A 19759-nucleotide genomic window follows, 5' to 3' on the forward strand; every position below is an offset into this window, starting at 1 on the left:
AACTATAGTAGTGATAAAAAATATGCCATCAGATACATTACCTATGTGTCATTGTACTTGCATGACAATTTTCATATAATATCGTCATTTTCGTTTCAAAGATATGTGCTTGGTTCCATAGTCTATCCCAACCCTGTTTACGAACCGTTTATTGTTCGAAAATGGAAACTACATTTTGTTTCATTTTACATTTTTTAATCATACATTTTACATGGTTTCGAGATTGCTTCATTAACTTTAACTTTAGACTGACGTCTTTACAGTAATGTAGGAAACAGAAGTTGAACTTCGCAAAATGGACGCAAGTCCGGTTTTATTTTTTTTTCTGGTATATCAAGGAGTGCTCATTATGAGACTAACTTTTTCTTAAAAAATTTCGCCTCGAAACCCCCGTGTAGCGGGGGTGGCGCCCCAAAATTGACAAGTTTTAAAGAAAGATGTTTTAAAAAAATTATTTTTCCCTACCTGTAATGGAAATCAAGAAGAAACCCTGCGGCAATTAATCACAAATAAGTGACTGATTTTTTGGCGCAGGTTTCATTTAAGGGCAATTGCCAATTTTTAATTACAGGGTGTTACATTTAAAAAACCCCATTTTATACCATCTGAACCGTTTATGCTAGAGTAAAAAAACTTTCAGCGATTACCCATGTACAAGTAGTATTTACACATTTGTATAATACACCCCCATATGTTCCCCGGAACCACCCTAAAAAAGGAGAATTAATAAAGAAAATAATCAAAAATTGATTTTGGGCCACCACTGTGGCTTTAGGATGAAAAGAAAGTAAAATATGCATAGGACAATATGTGTAGCAGACAGTGTGTTCTTTTATTTTTTATAAGTACGTTATCAGTAAAATGAATAGGTGACGAAAAAAAAACAAAAACTGGAGCCCGCCAAAGCATTTCTGAGGTTGCCACTGTGCCGTAACGGTTGCTTATACGAAAAAAATGCATAGGACCTTATTTCTAGAGAAAATAGTGGTCTTTAATTCTGTATAAGTTTTGTTTCAAAAAAATGCATAGGTAAAGAGAAGATCGTAAAAACATGCTCGCCAAGGAATAGGGGTAAATTAGTAGTTTTTTTACGTTTTTCGTCAATATTTCTAAAACTATGCTCTAGCGTAAACAATGTTATATACAAAAATATTCTACATGAAATTTAAAACAAAAAATGTTCTATACATAATTGTTATAAAATCAACGGTTCCAGAGTTACGGAGGATGAAAAGTCGAGGTTTTCGATACTTTTTATATTTTTTGGGCAATATTTATGATATAACTATACCAAAAACCCAGACATCCAAAGTGAAAGTTATCCTCCAACATTAGATTGTTCCATATAGTCCATATAATGTTCAGAAAAAAGTCACACCATTTTGAGCGTCGGGTTTGGGGGGGAGAGGGGGGAGAAGTCGGTAAATATAAAAAGTATCGAAAACCTCCACTTTTCACCCTCCGTAACTCTGGAACCGTTGATTTTATAACAATTATGTATAGAACCTTTTTTGTTTTAAATTATATGTAGAACATTCCTTACGCTAAAGCATAGTTTTAGAAATATTGACGAAAAACGTAAAAAAACTACTAATTTACCGACTTCTCCCCCATCTCCCCCCCAAACCGGACGCTCAAAATGGTGTAACTTTTTACTGGACAATATGTGGGCCATATAGAACAATTTGGTGTTGAACGAAAACTTTTACTTTGGATGTCTGGGTTAGGCCTTTTTTTGGACCAATTATACTATACTACCTTCGTAAGTTTGAAACCGTTCATTTTAGAAGGGTTATGCATAGGGCCTTTTTTATTTCAAATTTATTGTAGAACAATTTTGTGTAGAGGGTTGTTCATGCTAAACCGCTTAGTTTTAGAAATATTGACGAAAAACGTAAAAAACTACGAATTTGCAGATTTCTCCCCCCTCTCCCCCTCAAATCCGACGCTCAAAATGGTGTGACTTTTCTTAACATTATGTGGACCATATAGAACAATTTGGTGTTGGAGGATAACTTTCACTTTGGATGTCTGGGTTTGGGTCTAACTATACCATACTACCTACTATGCTTTAGCGTAAATTATATTCTATACTCAAATTTTCTACATAAAATTTAAAACAAAAAAGGTTCAATACATAATTGTTATAAAATCAACGGTTCCAGAGTTACGGAGGGTGAAAAGTGGAGGTTTTCGATACTTTCTATATTTTTTGGGCAATTTATAATATTATTACTGATGAAAGAAATTTTTTTGTAAATAAAATTTGCTATTTCAGTGGCCGATGGTTTGTTAGTGATACGCCCTTGAAGAAACGTCAACCTCACCACCCAAAATCATCATCAATTGTCCAAATAATATAAAAAGTACCGAACATTTCCACTTTTCACCCTCAGTAACTCTGGAACCGTTGATTTTATATCAATTATGTATAGATAGGACCTTTTTTGTTTTAAATTTTATGTAGAACATTGTTTGCGCTAAAGCATAGTTTTAGAACTATTGACGAAAAACGTAAAAAAAACTAGTAATTTACCGACTTCTCTCCCATCTCCCCCCAAACCGGACGCTCAAAATGAATGTAACTTTACTGAACAATATGTGGACCATACATAGTGTGACCAACTCCTATTTAGTCAAATTCGGGACACGACTGAAAAAAATACCTGAAATCCGGGACTTCTTAATGAAAATCGGGCCATTGTTTTTAATATAGAACTTTCATCATATCATCATTTTATTTATTAAACATTTTTATGTTGACAATGATATTCTTAATGGGGTTAAGCCACAATAATTGGTTGTAATGATAATTTAGATAATTAAATACACAAACGAAAAAAAAGTTCACAGTTTTTTGAGTTTTTGTAGAACTATAATACTAAATACCACGATATGCAGCGTTTTGGATGTGGTATTAATATTCTTCTTCTTCTTCAGCCTTCAGAAATCCAACTTTGGACATACGCCTCCCCCAATTCAATCCAGTGTTGTCTATTTTAAGCCACGTGTTTCCTGTTGTGTCCTCCAAAGCTCTTTATGTCATCAGCCCATCTCATTTATGGTCTTTCTTTGCTTCTTCTTCCCAACCACGGTCTCCATTGTTGTATTTCATGATTCCATCTTTTATCCTTCAGTCGGGCATTGTGTCCTGCGAAGCTCTATTTTAATTTTTCAGCATGTTTTCGTGCATCTTTTACTTTGGTTTTGTTTCTAATCCATTTATTTGTTTTTTTTTTATCTATAAGCCTCACCCCGAGCATTGATCTTAATATTACACTCTCGAAATTGTCGGCTTTTTTTCGTCCTACCAATTCAGTTTGATATGAATTCTTAGAAGAATATGTATTGAAAATTTCAAAATAGAATTTTACCAAAACATTGAAAATTCGGATGGCCCGGAAGCCTGGTCCGGGACGTCGGGACACGACTTCGTAATTCGGGCCATGTCCCGGATTTTTCGGGCTAGTTGGTCACACTAACCATACAGAACAATTTGGTGTTGGAAGAAAATTTTTACTTTGGATGTCTGGGTTAGGCCTTTTTTGGACCAATTACACTATACTACCTCCGTAACTTTGGAACCGTTCATTTTAGAAGGATTATGTATAGCAGGGGTCACCAATTAGTTTCCCTGAGTGTCCGTTTCGAAAACCTACACTTCCGGGGTTCGCACTTATGCTACCTGTGTCCGGTTGTTCTGATTCGGTTTCTTTGCGGATTCTTGTTAAAAAATATCATCCCCCTCAACAAATCAAAAGGGTGCCTGCCGGGCGAAAATAAGCATTTTCGAAGCTTGAAAACTCGTGTGTAAATTATTATTTTTGAGGTTGTCAAGTGCCTAAATTGAAGTTTAAACATTAACTTTCAAGATTTTGATGAGTAATCGGGGCATATTTCAATTTATACTGTTGTTTTTAATTGTTAATTATTATGCGTGAAAACTATCAACTTTTGAGAAAAATGACAATATACCTTTTTTATTTAGAATCGCCCAATATATGTAAAAATACATTTTTCGGGGCAAAAAGATAATTTTGAATTTACTTAAAAAATTATTTCCTATATAAAAAATGATAATTTTGAATTTACTTAAAAAATTATTTCCTATATAAAAAATGTACAACCTGTCTGAAGTCTGGAATGAGTTTAGTGCAACTGATTTTCATTAGGGAGTTGAGATTCATTTGTTAGCTTAGATCTGTAAAGATTTTTAATAAATTTTTGAAAAGGCGGCTTCGCACATATAAGTTGAGCCAAACATAATACACAATTTCATGGTCTAACATTTTCAAATTTGTAAAACACTATATTCTGAATTTAATCGCGGTCCGCACAAAACTAGCCTACAGTCTGCATGCAGACCGCGGTCCGCTAATTGGTGACCCCTGATATATAGGACACTTTTTATTTCAAATTTAATGTAGAACATTTTTGTATAGAAGGTGGTTCAAGCTAAACCGAATAGTTTCAGGAAATATTGACGAAAAACGTAAAAAACTACAAATTTACAGATTTCTCCCCGCTCTCCCCCCCCCCCCCCCAAACCCGACGCTCAAAATAGTGCGACTTTTCTCTGAACATTATGTGGACCATATAGAACAATTTGGTGTTGGAGGATAACTTTCACTTTGGATGTTTGGGTTATGCCATTATTTGGATCAATGTTATCATACTAATACCGTTTTGCATCCTTTCCATTCGTTTATATCCCAGAAAAATATTTCGTCCCATATTAATAGTCGTGAAAAATTACTTAATTCTTTTTATTTGTTGCAGTTTATTTCTCCAGCTGTTCGACCGACAGCAAATTTTTATACAAGAGGAACTGGTCCGCCTAGTCAACAGCCCAGAATGACGAGTCATAACAGTAGGGTAAGTTAAAAAGTATCAAGTACATACACTTTCTGAAAACCATCTGATTAGATCTGTAATGCCACAATGGACCAGACGGAAAGAGAAAACGATGTAGATCGAGAAAAAGTTGGAGCGTAAGAATAAAGAGCTGAGAGAAAGAGACTGAAAAGGACCTATGGAACAACCGGACGAAGTGGTGATTGGAAGTCAGAAAACTGCGGAGAACGTTATACAGAGAGAGTCTGTAATTTGGAATAAATTCAATATCGCAAATACTAATTGTTTTTTTTTTGAAAATTACTCAGACCTGTCGATTAGTATTTCAAATTGTCCTTTTTGACATACAATAATAATGTATACAGGGTGTCCCAGTTTAGAGATATCACGTTATCGTTGATTTTCTTAAATGGCAACACTGTTATTTTGATAGCTATTTTGATAAGGTGTGTAAAGTTATATATAACTGCAAAATATCAAATTTTTATTCTTTGCCATTTACAAGATAATAAAAAATAATAAAGTTATGTCTGTAATTTGGAATAAATTCAATAATTCAAATACAATTGTTTTTTTGAAAAATGCTCAGACCCGTCGATTAGTATTTCAAATTGTCATTTTTGACATATAAAATAATGTATACAGGGTGTCCCAATTTAGAGATTTGACGTCATTGTTGATTTTCTTAAATGTCAACACTGTCATTTTGATAGCTATTTTGATAGGGTGTGTAAAGTTATACCTACATAACAGCAAAATTTCAAATTTTTATTCCCTACCATATACAAGATAATAAAAAATAACAAAGTAATAAAAAACAAGTAATCAAATAGTAATTGAATTTAATTATTTCAATTAAGCAAATGCTCATAATGTTGCCCTGAATGATTGTCAGATGGTCAATGGGCAATATTATGAGCATTTGCTTAATTGAAATAATTACATTTCATTATTATTTGATTACTTGTTTTTCATAACTGTTATTTTTTATTATTTTATAAATGGTAGGGAATAGAAATTTTAAATTTTGCAGTTATGTATAGCTTTACACACCCTGTCAAAATAGCTATAAAAATGATAGTGTTGTCATTTAAAAAAATCAACGATGCCGTCATATCTCTAAATTGGGACACCCTGTATACATTATAATTATATTATGTTAAAAATGACAATTTGAAATACTAATCTACGGGTTTGACCATTTTTCAAAAAAGCAATTAGTATTTGAATTATTGAATTCATTCCAAATTACAGACATAACTTTGTTATTTTTTATTATCTTTTAAATGGTAGAGAATAAAAATTTGATATTTTGCAGTGATGTATAACTTTACACACCCTATCAAAATGACAGTGTTGCCATTTAAGAAAATTACCGATGACGTCATATCTCTAAATTAGGACACCCTGTATACATTATTATTGTATGTCAAAAAGGACAATTTGAAATACTAATCGACGGATCTAAGCAATTTTCAAAAAGACAATTAGTATTTGAGATATTGAATTTATTCCAAATTACAGACTCTCTCTGTATATGTTCTGACGTGTAGTAGTAGTAGTGCCCAAATAATATTAACTAAAATGAACGTTAAAAAGAATTTTCATTAGAAACGGCGGTCAACAACTGTTTGTAATGAAATGAAGCTGACTTTACTTAATAACAAACCATTTATTTATCAGTTGTCACACTACATAATACAATTTACCTTAATATCCTTAAATATTAAATATATACTAATATGTCATATGATCAATGGTGAAAAACTGTCTCGATAATGTGAAGGCTACAATCAGAAACATGTAAGAAGAAACCGAAAAAATATCACATCCGAATCTACATCTAAAAGGAATAATGAATGCATTGAAACTACCTTTAGTGGAGTCACTGAAGGTGGATATGAGCTATTACCTCCGATTTCGTTGAACCTCCATCGATTTGCATGAAAATTGGTGAGTGATTAGAGGATATCTCAAGGAACAAAGGTGACATGGTGCCAACTTGCGCTTTTACGCTGAGGGTGGATGCCACCCCTTCTCGGGGGTGAAAATTATTTTATTAAAATTAACCCCATAATTCGATAGAGGGACAGATTTCAAGCAAAATTTGTTATATAAAGTTATTAAAATAAATCAAAACTTTTTGAGTTATTAAAGATCAAATATTTTAATTTTTCTTGAGAACAATGCATGTTTTTAACCAATTTTTCATCAATAACTCAAAAAGTTTTTACAAAAAAGTTATTATTATCAAAATTAAAGCTAATAAAAAATGAAATGAAAAGTGAAACGAAAAGTGAGTTATGGTAGGGGAGCAAAGTATGCTAAATGTGCAGTCACTCGAGCGCTTTGGGGACCTATTGGGTTGTGAAGAGTAGGTCCTAAAACCAAAAAAAGTTAAGTAAAGTTTTCCATTTTAGTGGGCGCTTGTCATTTTTTAATTTAATTTTCCATTTTCAATAATCGTTTTTTCCGATTATAACGCCATCTATCCATAATTCGAAAAAATGTTTCGAATAAAAGTTACTTATTTTTACGTAAGGAATCCAAATTTGCAATAAAAAATGAGGGCTCCTATTTAAGATTTTAAAGTAACCCCCCACCCCACATCCACGGGGGGACGTGTTTGGTGCCATTCGATAGACTTTTCAAAAATATTGGATAAGTGCATTTTACAGTTTTTCGATCTGATGTTCATTTTGCGAAATATCGCGGGATTAGTATTTAAAATATTAAATTTACCCCCCACCCCTCTCCGTGGGAAGTCGTGTTTGGTATCATTCGATAGATTTTTAAAAAATATTGGGCACATATTTTTTAGTTTTTCGATCTGTCATTCATTTCGCGAAATATTCCCTTTTTTCTTGTGAAATTTTGGGACTCGCCCATTTCCTTACGCCCGGCTCAAATCGTCAGATTTTTGAAATATACACTCTTTTCCAGGTACTTAACTTACCTTATCTTAATCTGACAATTTCGAGTTTTTTTAAGGATAAAATTTTTTTTTCGGGCCCCCCTTAACGAACTCCCCTGTGTTGAGAGCCAATATATGGTAGAGGTACATCTGCAGGGTACCAGGTTTCTCCCCATATGCTAATCTGACGCGCTCGAGTAACTGCAAAAATCCCCGCTTGGGCTCCCCTACTATTATAGGTAATTGAATATTACAATAGCATGGACGCAGAGGAAAACGAACACGGAAGTACTGCGAGAAATGGGTAAAGAATGCGAAATAATAAACACAATAAAAATAAGAAAGTTACAATATCTGGGACACGTAATGAGGGGACCGCGATATGAAATGCCAAGACTGATAATACAGGGAATGATAAGAGGCGGAAGGAGTATAGGAAGAAGGAGAGTGTCATGGTTAAAGAATTTAAGGGACTGGTTTAGATGCAGTTCTATAGAACTCTTTAGAGCAGCGGTGGATAGAGTAAAGATAGTGATGATGATATCCAACCTCCGATTAGGAGACGGCACTTGAAGAAGAAGAAGGTAATTGAATGTATATTTTTTTCGGCGAGTAAAAAACTCCCAAGTATTCAAACTGAAATAACAGGAAATTGATGCATTTTACAACATAAACTTATTAAACATTTGTCAAAGTACTTAAAAATATCTATCAAATGAGCCCCCGAACATGTTGATAGCTTTAAAATTTATGCTCCAAAATTTTTTCAAAATTTATCTTTTAAAAATTTTTCCTAAAAATGTTATTGTTTTTTTTTTCTTTTAATATCTCCGTTCGTGTTTACGATATCAGGTTCATCTAAAAACTGTTTGAAAGTTAATTTTAAGTGCTATTTAAGCACGTTGAACCTAATGTTTAAACCCCCTTACTTTTTTAAAAATAAAAGATTAAATGACCTTGGTTGCATGGTTCCCACAGCAAAATTTAAGATTGAAACGTTTCTATCTCGGTTGTTTTTTACCCTATAGAAATAGTAAAACAGGTAAAATATTTGGCACAGAAAAAACTAAAATTTGGTTATACATATATAATTTTTTACGTATATTAAGTATTTTTGGAGTTATTATCAAAAGAATATGAGAATTACAATAATTTTAAATTTTTAAAAAAATATGCATTCTAAACCGGTCAAAATTATCGAAAACAATAATTATGCTAATATGTACATATAAAGCAGTTCTTGTAAGGATTACTATAAATTTAAATTTTTGTGGAAATGTTTTATTTTTCACTTTTTCCTAAAAAATTCGAAACGGTTCTTTTATTTTCATTATAACTTGCTTAATTTTGACGCTATTACCTTGTTCTAAAGCTCATTTGATAGGTATTCCGAAGTACTTTGACAAATGTTTAGCAGGAATGTTTTATACATTGCATCGTTTTCCCGTTATTTAAGCTTGAATACTTAGATTTGAGTACTCGTCGAAAAAAATACACATTTAATTGGCAATAACTCACTTTGAACTAACATTAGTTTGGTTCTTTATGTGAGGAATGTATTCAATTTTTTATTATCTTCAATATCAGTAATAATAACTTTTTTGTAAAAGCTTATAGGTTTTGATTTATACGTGAAAAACCGATTTAAAACATGCATTTTTTACGAAAAAATAAAATCTTTGGTCTTTAATAACTCAAAAAGTGTTGATTTATTTTAATAACTTTTTATAACAAATTTTGCTTATAATTTTTCCCTCTATCGACTTATGGTATTATTTTTAATAAAATAATATTCACCCCCGAGAAGAGGTGGCATCCACCCCCAGGGTAAAAGCGCAAGTTGGCATCATGTCACCTTTGTTCCTTGAGGTATCTTCTAATTACTCACCATTTTTCATTAAAATCGATGTAGGTTCAACGAAATCGGAGGTGAAAACCTTCAGTGAATGCACTACTTGACCTCCAGTACAAATTATAAAATAGATCTATTTTTGTAAAATAAAACTCATACATATATAATAGTCAAATACCAATATAGCACAGTAAAACCTAGATAGAACGGACCTCTATTTAACGGACAAAAAATCCAATCAAATGTAAAAAAAATTGAATGCAAAAAATATGCAAAGTCGAATTTGGGAAGAGAAATCAGTAAGGGCAGGATCTCAGCACTACGTTGTGCTAACGCCGCGGCGCGCCGATGGATTGCATGGATTGACTGCTATTTGCTATAATTTTGACAAATCTCGTAAACCTAGAGTTATCAAAGATATAATGCATCATCTGCCCGTTTCATATTATAGCTCTAATAAGGCATGGTTCACCACAGACATTTTCAAAAATTGTTTTTTTTTAAGAATTTGTACCTGTAGTTAGAAGAAATTGAAAATACCACCGAAAGAGGTGAAATGTTTATTGATTTTAGACAACGCTCCTGCTTATTCCCCTGAAAATATTCGACATTCAGAAGATGGCAACTCTAATTGTATGTTTTTGTCAAAAAATGTATTACTTATTCAACCCAATTCCCCTGAAAATATTCGACATTCAGAAGATGGCAACTCTAATTGTATGTTTTTGTCAAAAAATGTATTGCTTATTCAACCCCTGGATCAGTGAATAATTTTGGCAACCAAACGAGTACCTATGTTGCAGAAAACTTTTAGATGAAGTAAAAAAGTAAAAAAAGTAACAAACAAAACGTGATTCCTTTTTTAACTTACAGATTTGTACACTGTATCTAAATACAGTTCATATTTTCAAAAAGAAATTTTCGATTGATTTTAAACCTATTTTTATATAACGGACTTTCGGCTTTAACGGACATCTCGTCCCCCCAATTAGTCCGTTATATATCAAGGTTTTACTGCATTTACTATTCAAAATGTTTCAAACTCCAAAAAGATTAGTCTGAGCAATTGTCAAAAATTTTGGGTGATATCAAAAAAAACACCAGTATTACGGCCGATTTATACACATCCGGGCCGTGTCCGTTCCGGGTTAAGACAGGGCCCGGTCCAAAAAAAAAACTATGTACTCTTATGAGTATATTTATACATTCGCGTTTCCCGGACGGGGCCCGTCCGTGCCCGGCCTGAAATTAATCCCAACCGATATTTTTGGTTGGGCACTGTCGATACACGAAAATGACACGGACCGCACGGATTTGTATAAACACTATTTTAATGTTTTATGAATGCGACTGCAGGTAAATAGACAAGCAGGAGATGTTGTGCGGTTAGTATGTTATGGTTTTTTATATGTATTGTTATATTTCTATTTGATATGAAAATTAAAATTTGATAATTATAGACAAAATTCAATTTAATATAAAATATTTTCAATTTTCTCAACCACGGGCATATAAATTTAGAACAACCTGTATACAACAAATTGTTATATTTAATTTTAAGAAGTGATTAAATAAGACTCAAGTGAAATCGATAATAGGCCATTATCGTTGTTCGCGGAAGGATCGGTCATTAGCCGATGCTAAATAAGACTAAGTGGAAATAGAGAATAGGTCATTAAAATTTGTATATAGTAGAAAGTAATTTTAGAATGGGAATTAACTATTTTCTTTGAAATCCATTAAGCATATTTAGAAAGTTTAAAAATTGGTTTTGAGGAATACTACGAATGAGAGTTGGTGGTGGAAGATTGATTTGTGAATCTGGAAGGGATATTTAGAAAGTAGGGGAATGAATGACAAATAGAGAGCAGAATGTTTTGAGCTGTCGAGAAGTGAAGTCGAGTCGTAGACGGTAGTGTACGGAGAGTGAGAAAGCCGGTGTAGTTCCGTGAGTGTGGAGTATCTATCGTGGAACGAGAGGTAGGCCAGGTTGAGAGTAAAAGAACCTCCTTGGGCCAAGAGTTCCCGGTAGCTGATTGCAGTTTCGAAAAAGGTAGAACACAGCATCACGACAGAAGCAGGAAACGAGAGCTATACGAGCTAGTTTCAGAGGAGAACATTACTGGAAGCCAGGACGAGGTTTTGATTGCAGCCAAGGATAGCAGGAAACGGGTCTTGTGTGAAGACATTCTCAGTTCACCAGAAAAAGGTCAGTCTCATTTGTTTGGACATGAATGTATGGGTTTTTCGTATTAAATACCACATTTAAAATTGAAGAAACATAGTCAATAATATCAGAAAAGCTTCATCAAACTTAAATAGAATTGTTGCTAATAAATCATAATATTTAAATGTTAATAAAAACTTTCAATTGGAAACCAAAAGGAAATAAGATTCCCATGTGTAAATGTTATTTTTAAGAATAATAAGATATAGCAAATAATAAGCAGTGATTGCCATTTAAATAAAATAAACAATATTTTGATTACAATTGTAACCCATATGTGTTATTATTTTACTCTTTTCTTTCCTATCCCGATTAGGAACCATTGAGAAATACTTAGAAGCCACGTATGTAAGTAATTAATTTTATAAAAAGCCCTGAGATTGAAAACATATTGATATGTGATCTGGTAAATTAATTAGATCATTATTAAAGCATTGATTAAATTAAATGACATATAAAATTATTATCTCATATCAATAATCAAGATCACAACAACTGTCGTCCAACGTGGAAAGCATTGATAAGTATTTCCATTGGCAAATTTGAAGGATAGAAAGAGTAAAGCCGGTATTTGAAAATTTATATGCCTGTGGTAAAAAGTGAGATACTTACATTTGATAACATAAAATTTTAGATCTCTTTAGGTACAAATTTTACATAACTGATTTAATATTTTATTTTACGATATTTACATTTGATATATTTATTGACAATTTATAATATTTGGGTGAGAAAAAGTCGTTTTGGTAACATACTAGTAAAATTTCATATTTGGCGGGGACAGTACTTCTTGAAAACAAATGTCTGTGACAAGAAGCCAAAGCAAAGACAATAAAAAACAAAAAGAACATTCAAATCAAGAGGAAAATTCAGACCAAGAAGATATTTTAGACACAACAATCATGGAAACAGGAAAAAAAGAATTGTCAGAATTAGAAAAGATATTACAACTTATGCAACTCCAGTCACAAAAAATGGATGAAGCAAAACGAACAATGGATAAAAATCAGGAAGAAACATCAAAGAAAATGGATGAATCACAAAAAAAAATGGATGAATCACAACAAAAAATGGATCAAAAAATGGATGAAACAAAAAGAATAATGCAAGAAAATCAGAAGGAAACAAAACAAGCCATAGAAGAGAACAACAAGAAAATGGAGGAACGCATAGAAAAGTATGAAATGAAAATTAAAGATCACATGCAAGAACAAGAAATGAGATTGAAGGATCACATGAAAGAACAAGAAATGAAAACTCAAAATAAAATAAAGGAGTTAACGAATGGCCAGAAAAAGGAACTAGAAAATTTGGAAAATAAGTTGGAAAATGCTATTCAAGTAGACAGAGAAGAAGTGGAAAAAAGAATCACAGAAATAGAAAAACAAGTCACCGAAAACAGGACGCAACAGAATGTCGGAGAAAGAAGAGAAATGGTTATACATAGCACAGATGACGTGAAGATAAGGTTTGGCGGGGATGTAAGAAGATTACACCCAGTGCCGTTCATAAATAGCCTGAAAAAGAAAATACGGCACATCGGAAATTTCGAAACAGCAAAAGAAACTATCAGAAACCATCTCAAATATGAAGCAAGCCTATGGTTCGATAGTAAAGAAGAAGAATTCAGCAATTGGCAACAATTTGAACAAAAATTTTTGAATTATTTCTGGGGAAAAGTCCAACAATTGGAAATTAACAAGGAATTGCAAAATGGGAAATACAATGATAGGATGGGGGTATCAGAAAGGACATATGCTTTACAAATTTACAATAATGCAAAGCATTTACAATATAATTACTCATCGGAACAATTAGTCGAACTGATTGCAAGACATTTCGAGGAAACGCTGGAAGACCATATCACATTGCAAAATTACAAAGACATAGATAGTTTATGCCAATTCCTACAAATAAGAGAATCACGTCTGAGAGAAAGAAAATCAAGAAGGTCGCGAGAAGATTACAGGCCCCGAGAAACACAAGATTACAGAGATAGAAATCAAAATAGGAGGGACTATACAAGACGAGATTTTAATCCCAGAAGGGAAAACGAAAATAGAGACAACGGAAGAGGAAATTATGAACAAAGAAATAGGCAATGGAATGAGGATAGAAATCGAGAATACCAGAATAGAAACACCACACGCTCAAATCAAGAAAACAGAAATAATGGTAGACAAAATGAACAGGGATATCGAGAAAACCGAAACAGATCCGACAGACCAAGAGAAAATAGAAGAGAAGTAAATAATACCCAGACAGATGAATATGACGGAGAGAGACAGTATGACGAAAATATAAACAACGATGAGCAACCGGCGTCTTTTCACGACGGCGCTCACTAAAAACCAAAAATCAAACAGGAATCTTTTGTCACCCCAAGGAGTTTATTAAATTGGCAGGAAACAACGAAAAGAAAAATGGAGTTAATTTAAAATTTGTGGATGGATTTATCAACGAGAAACCAATTAAAATTATGATAGACACTGGATCTGAAATAACATTGGTCAACAGAAAACTAATAGAAGAAGTTAACTTAACAAATTTAATTTACAAAATACCTAGGGTAAATTTAGTGGGCGCAAACAAACGGACATTGGCAACTATAAATGAAGGCATACGAGTAATGGTACGACTGGGTAAGAAGATGTATGCACTACAATGTGTAATAATGCCAAACATGTCACATGACATGATAGTAGGAGTTGACGAATTGGCAGAAAAACATGGAGTGATAGATTTTAAAAATAATACGATGAATCTAACAGAAGAAAAAGAAGAAGAACAGAACAAGGAACAGGAGAAACAAAATACGGACGAATCAGGTAAAGAACAAACAGTGGAAATGAATTTGGCAACGAAGCAAGGACAAAGAAGAAAAGGGAGAAAAAGTCAGAAAAAGACAAAAGAAAATGAAACCTGTGGCTCCTCAAAAGAAGAGTTGAGCCCAGAAGAAGAAAAATTGAGAGTATCAAAAGCAAAAGAAAACTGGGATTCCTCAAAAGAAGAGATGAGCTCAGGAGAAGAAGAAATAAAGCTAACAAATGAAAGCGAAAAATATATGATCGAAACAGTGGCATTTGAAGAGGAGGCATATGAAAACGAGGATGCAGAATGCACGGTAAAAGTATGTGAAAAATCTGAGGAAAAAGACAGAAGATTGATATGGGAAAAAGGGAAAGACAACATAATAGCCGACACTCTAACACAGGATGAGGACACTGAAAATAAGGAAACAATTACTCTACAGGTGGGACTAATTAGAGTAATACAAGAAGAAGGGGTATAAGACGTAGATTAAAGTAAGGAAATATACAGGGAGTTGGTTTTGCCTCGAGAAAATTTATTTAAAAATGCAGATAAATTTTATCGAATACAAGGCGGGGATTTGTTATATTTCTATTTGATATGAAAATTAAAATTTGATAATTATAGACAAAATTCAATTTAATATAAAATATTTTCAATTTTCTCAACCACGGGCATATAAATTTAGAACAACCTGTATACAACAAATTGTTATATTTAATTTTAAGAAGTGATTAAATAAGACTCAAGTGAAATCGATAATAGGCCATTATCGTTGTTCGCGGAAGGATCGGTCATTAGCCGATGCTAAATAAGACTAAGTGGAAATAGAAAATAGGTCATTAAAATTTGTATATAGTAGAAAGTAATTTTAGAATGGGAATTAACTATTTTCTTTGAAATCCATTAAGCATATTTAGAAAGTTTAAAAATTGGTTTTGAGGAATACTACGAATGAGAGTTGGTGGTGGAAGATTGATTTGTGAATCTGGAAGGGATATTTAGAAAGTAGGGGAATGAATGACAAATAGAGAGCAGAATGTTTTGAGCTGTCGAGAAGTGAAGTCGAGTCGTAGACGGTAGTGTACGGAGAGTGAGAAAGCCGGTGTAGTTCCGTGAGTGTGGAGTATCTATCGTGGAACGAGAGGTAGGCCAGGTTGAGAGTAAAAGAACCTCCTTGGGCCAAGAGTTCCCGGTAGCTGATTGCAGTTTCGAAAAAGGTAGAACACAGCATCACGACAGAAGCAGGAAACGAGAGCTATACGAGCTAGTTTCAGAGGAGAACATTACTGGAAGCCAGGACGAGGTTTTGATTGCAGCCAAGGATAGCAGGAAACGGGTCTTGTGTGAAGACATTCTCAGTTCACCAGAAAAAGGTCAGTCTCATTTGTTTGGACGTGAATGTATGGGTTTTTCGTATTAAATACCACATTTAAAATTGAAGAAACATAGTCAATAATATCAGAAAAGCTTCATCAAACTTAAATAGAATTGTTGCTAATAAATCATAATATTTAAATGTTAATAAAAACTTTCAATTGGAAACCAAAAGGAAATAAGATTCCCGTGTGTAAATGTTATTTTTAAGAATAATAAGATATAGCAAATAATAAGCAGTGATTGCCATTTAAATAAAATAAACAATATTTTGATTACAATTGTAACCCATATGTGTTATTATTTTACTCTTTTCTTTCCTATCCCGATTAGGAACCATTGAGAAATACTTAGAAGCCACGTATGTAAGTAATTAATTTTATAAAAAGCCCTGAGATTGAAAACATATTGATATGTGATCTGGTAAATTAATTAGATCATTATTAAAGCATTGATTAAATTAAATGACATATAAAATTATTATCTCATATCAATAATCAAGATCACATCAGTATGTATTATTTATATATTTTATTTCTTATTTCTAATTACATATTATTACATTTGGTTGTAGTGTAACATTCTTTACGGATGCCATATAGTTTATATTATTATGGACGATGGAAAATTAATCGAATTGGTCCGCAAACCCGGACCAATTCGATTATTTTAATAAGTCACCATTATTTTCAACTATTTTTTACACAGAAATATGTATCTAATAACGTTTTGCTTTAGAATTTTGGCCCGGTACGCACACTGACACAACACGGTTGTATGTAAATATAGCATTAAAAATACCCGGAATTAAAAATACCCGCATTAAAAATACCCGGACTCGGCACTGACACGGAACGGACACGGCACGGATATGTATAAATCGACCTTTATGCTTCCATTAGTTGCGTGTTGGTCTGTGCTGGCCTTCGCTAATTACTCATTTTATCTGTTTTAGCCTCCGCAGCCGCCGCTGTTTTCACCATCGCAAGCTCAATTTATGCATATGGCACCTGCAGCACCGCAAGTGTATCTCACGTCGACGAATTCTGTCGGGTATACGTATGGGGGGCAAAGACCCGCACCTACAGGGTTCGTTCCACAATCTTTTCCTGTGTTATCGTATGGATACGGAACGACACCGACGCAAGCTCCGCATCTTTCGTGTAAGTATTATATGAAGAGTGGATATATTATATAACGAGCCAAGTGACAAAAAATCAATATATCTGTTTTTTCCATTATAATGGTCTATACAACAATGCCGTTAGTATTGTGGGCCAAGTGACAGTTGCATTGGAAACAGCTCTAAATAAATTCAACAGATAGCGTCCGCCGTTAAGTATAGTGTTCCGTTTCCTGATAAAAACTATTTTTCTCGATTGTATATTTTTGTCACTTGGCCAGTTATATATCTCCACTCTTCATATATGAAAATATTTTCTGTGTGCTATTAATCATAAGATTATGCAAAACCTACCACATTTTTGCAGTTATATGAATCTCAATGAAACGCTTTGCATTCAATTCGTAAGAGAACTAGGAAACGTTGTGAACAAAAATGATGATGACGAAATAAAAGTTGCATTATTGAACAAGGAAAATGGATTTTCCAAAATACATTTTGAAGGGATGAAAAATAATAAATTTGTAATTCGAAAATAATTGACGCAAATGACTTCAATTTTGCTACTCGGGTTTTTTTGGACTCGCTGAATACGAATATCATGACGGCGATTGTCTACGACCTACGAGGTACCTGGTGCCCAGGAAGGGCTTCGTTCCCTGGAGTTTAATTAAAATGGTTCCAAGTTCCAATAAAGTTCCAAGTAACTCGTTACTTGGCTTTTTGGTCGCTAATAATTAAAATTAAAGCAAACTTGTTACTCACAAACACTAATATCACGTCGAAGATGGTCTCCGAGGCATCTGGTGCTCGTTACCCGGGAGGTTTTTGTGGTCGCTGAACAGTAATAATAAGTCAGTGATGACCATAAGACACTTGGTGTCCATAATGGGTCTCATCTGGAGTTTTATGGAAATTCTATACAAAATCAGTGCAAGCTCATCACTCGAGGGGTTTTTGAGGACGATGATCACGAATATCATGATGGCGATGGTCTCTGATGCACCTGGTGAGCAGATCGAATCTTGTCTCCTTGAGTTTTGTGATAGATACAAAATCAGTGTGCAAAGTCGTTAATCGGGTTTTTGGAGTCGCTGATTACGAATATCATGTCGGCGATAGTCTCCGAGGCACCTGATGAGCAGGTCCAACTGGGTTTTTATCTAATTTTCATAAAACTATTGTAGATGACACCCCTCCTTGGCATCAGTTATCTCTGAGACCATTGATGATATAATATTCGTATATTACTCACTCTACGTGTAAACTCATCGCAGTCATATTTGTGATCAGCAACCCCAAAAACCCCCCGATTAACGACTTTGCACACTGATGTATGATAATTTTCACAAAACCCCAGAAGAGGCCCGTCATGGTCACAGGTGCGTCGGAGACCATAGCCGTCGTATATTCGTGTTCAGCTGCCTCAAAAATCCCCCGAGTAATGAGTTTGCACTGATTTTGTATCGAATTTCCATAAAACTCCAGACGAGGCCCACTTTGGGCACCAGTTGCCTAGGATACCATTGCTGTCATGATATTCGTGTTCAGGGAGCCCAAAATTTCCCGAGTAATATTATTAAACTTATTTTCTTCATTATTGAATAATAAATTTATCTAATAATAAAACACTGAAAACCATGGACGTATAAATAAAGATCTTTATCTATTTCTTTGGTATCTTTCTTTAGTATCTTTATTTATACGTCCATGCTGAAAACGTTTGTTTTCTATACTTCCACAAAATTTATTACAACTATGTTACTACAGCTGTTTCGGCAGAGTGCCTTTCTGGGTCAAACTCTCAGAACCTTTGACAAACGGATAGGCGACACTTCTACATACGTACTTCACCTTCTAGATCATAATCATTCTTTTAATGAACAGTTTCAAATTCTGCATATTCAAAATAAAGGCCTTATGCTATTTGTATTAGAATCTATGGAAATTAATAAATTGAAAAACACAAATATAATTCTGAATGACCAACTCGAGACAAACAGCTCCCCACTCCTCAACCTCTTCAGTTAAAGACTTTAAAAAGGCAAACCCATAGTAATCTAAATCACTTGTAGTAACATAGTTGTAATAAATTTTGTGGAAGTATAGAAAACAAACGTTTTCAGTATTTTATTATTAGATAAAATGAAGTAATGGTCGAATCCATCAATTAAATAAATTTATCATTTTTCATCACTTCAATAATGCAATTTTCATTTCGCCATAATCCGTTTTGTTCACAAAGTGTTCTAAAGCTCTTACGAATCGAGTCCAATTAGTTTAATTCATCCAACTACCAAAGATTTGGTAGGTTTATTGCTTTATTTCCTCGCCTACATTAAGGCTTATCTGTTTTTGTCCTCCTTTCTCTAGGACTCATGGTGATTCCTTTATACATATTTTATCTACCGTAGAACTAGGAAATTCTTTTAATTATTGTCTTAGCCATAAGGAATAAAATCCTCATTGCCACATTTTTGCCGAAGAGATCCTTTCGGATTGTTCCGGTGCCATTTACATCTTTAACCCTGTTTCAAGTAACTAGTGTCGATGTACACTAGCCCAGAGGGACCGACGGTTTAACGTACTCTCCGAGGCACG

At 33.6% G+C, this 19759-nt stretch overlaps 1 protein-coding gene across 4 annotated transcripts in view; it reads left to right on the forward strand.

Moving 5' to 3' along the window:
• Positions 1–19759, forward strand: part of LOC114326358 (eukaryotic translation initiation factor 4 gamma 3) — a 394838-nt gene that overhangs the window by 169216 nt on the left and 205863 nt on the right. For all 4 annotated transcript variants that reach the window (XM_050641529.1, XM_050641532.1, XM_050641538.1 and 1 more), the window contains 2 exons: positions 4780–4875; positions 16991–17198. In XM_050641529.1, the coding sequence (XP_050497486.1) occupies positions 4780–4875; positions 16991–17198 (304 nt within the window). The remainder of the gene's footprint in view (positions 1–4779; positions 4876–16990; positions 17199–19759) is intronic.

This window comes from Diabrotica virgifera, chromosome 1 (assembly GCF_917563875.1).
Source record: "Diabrotica virgifera virgifera chromosome 1, PGI_DIABVI_V3a".
Taxonomy (NCBI): domain Eukaryota; kingdom Metazoa; phylum Arthropoda; class Insecta; order Coleoptera; family Chrysomelidae; genus Diabrotica; species Diabrotica virgifera.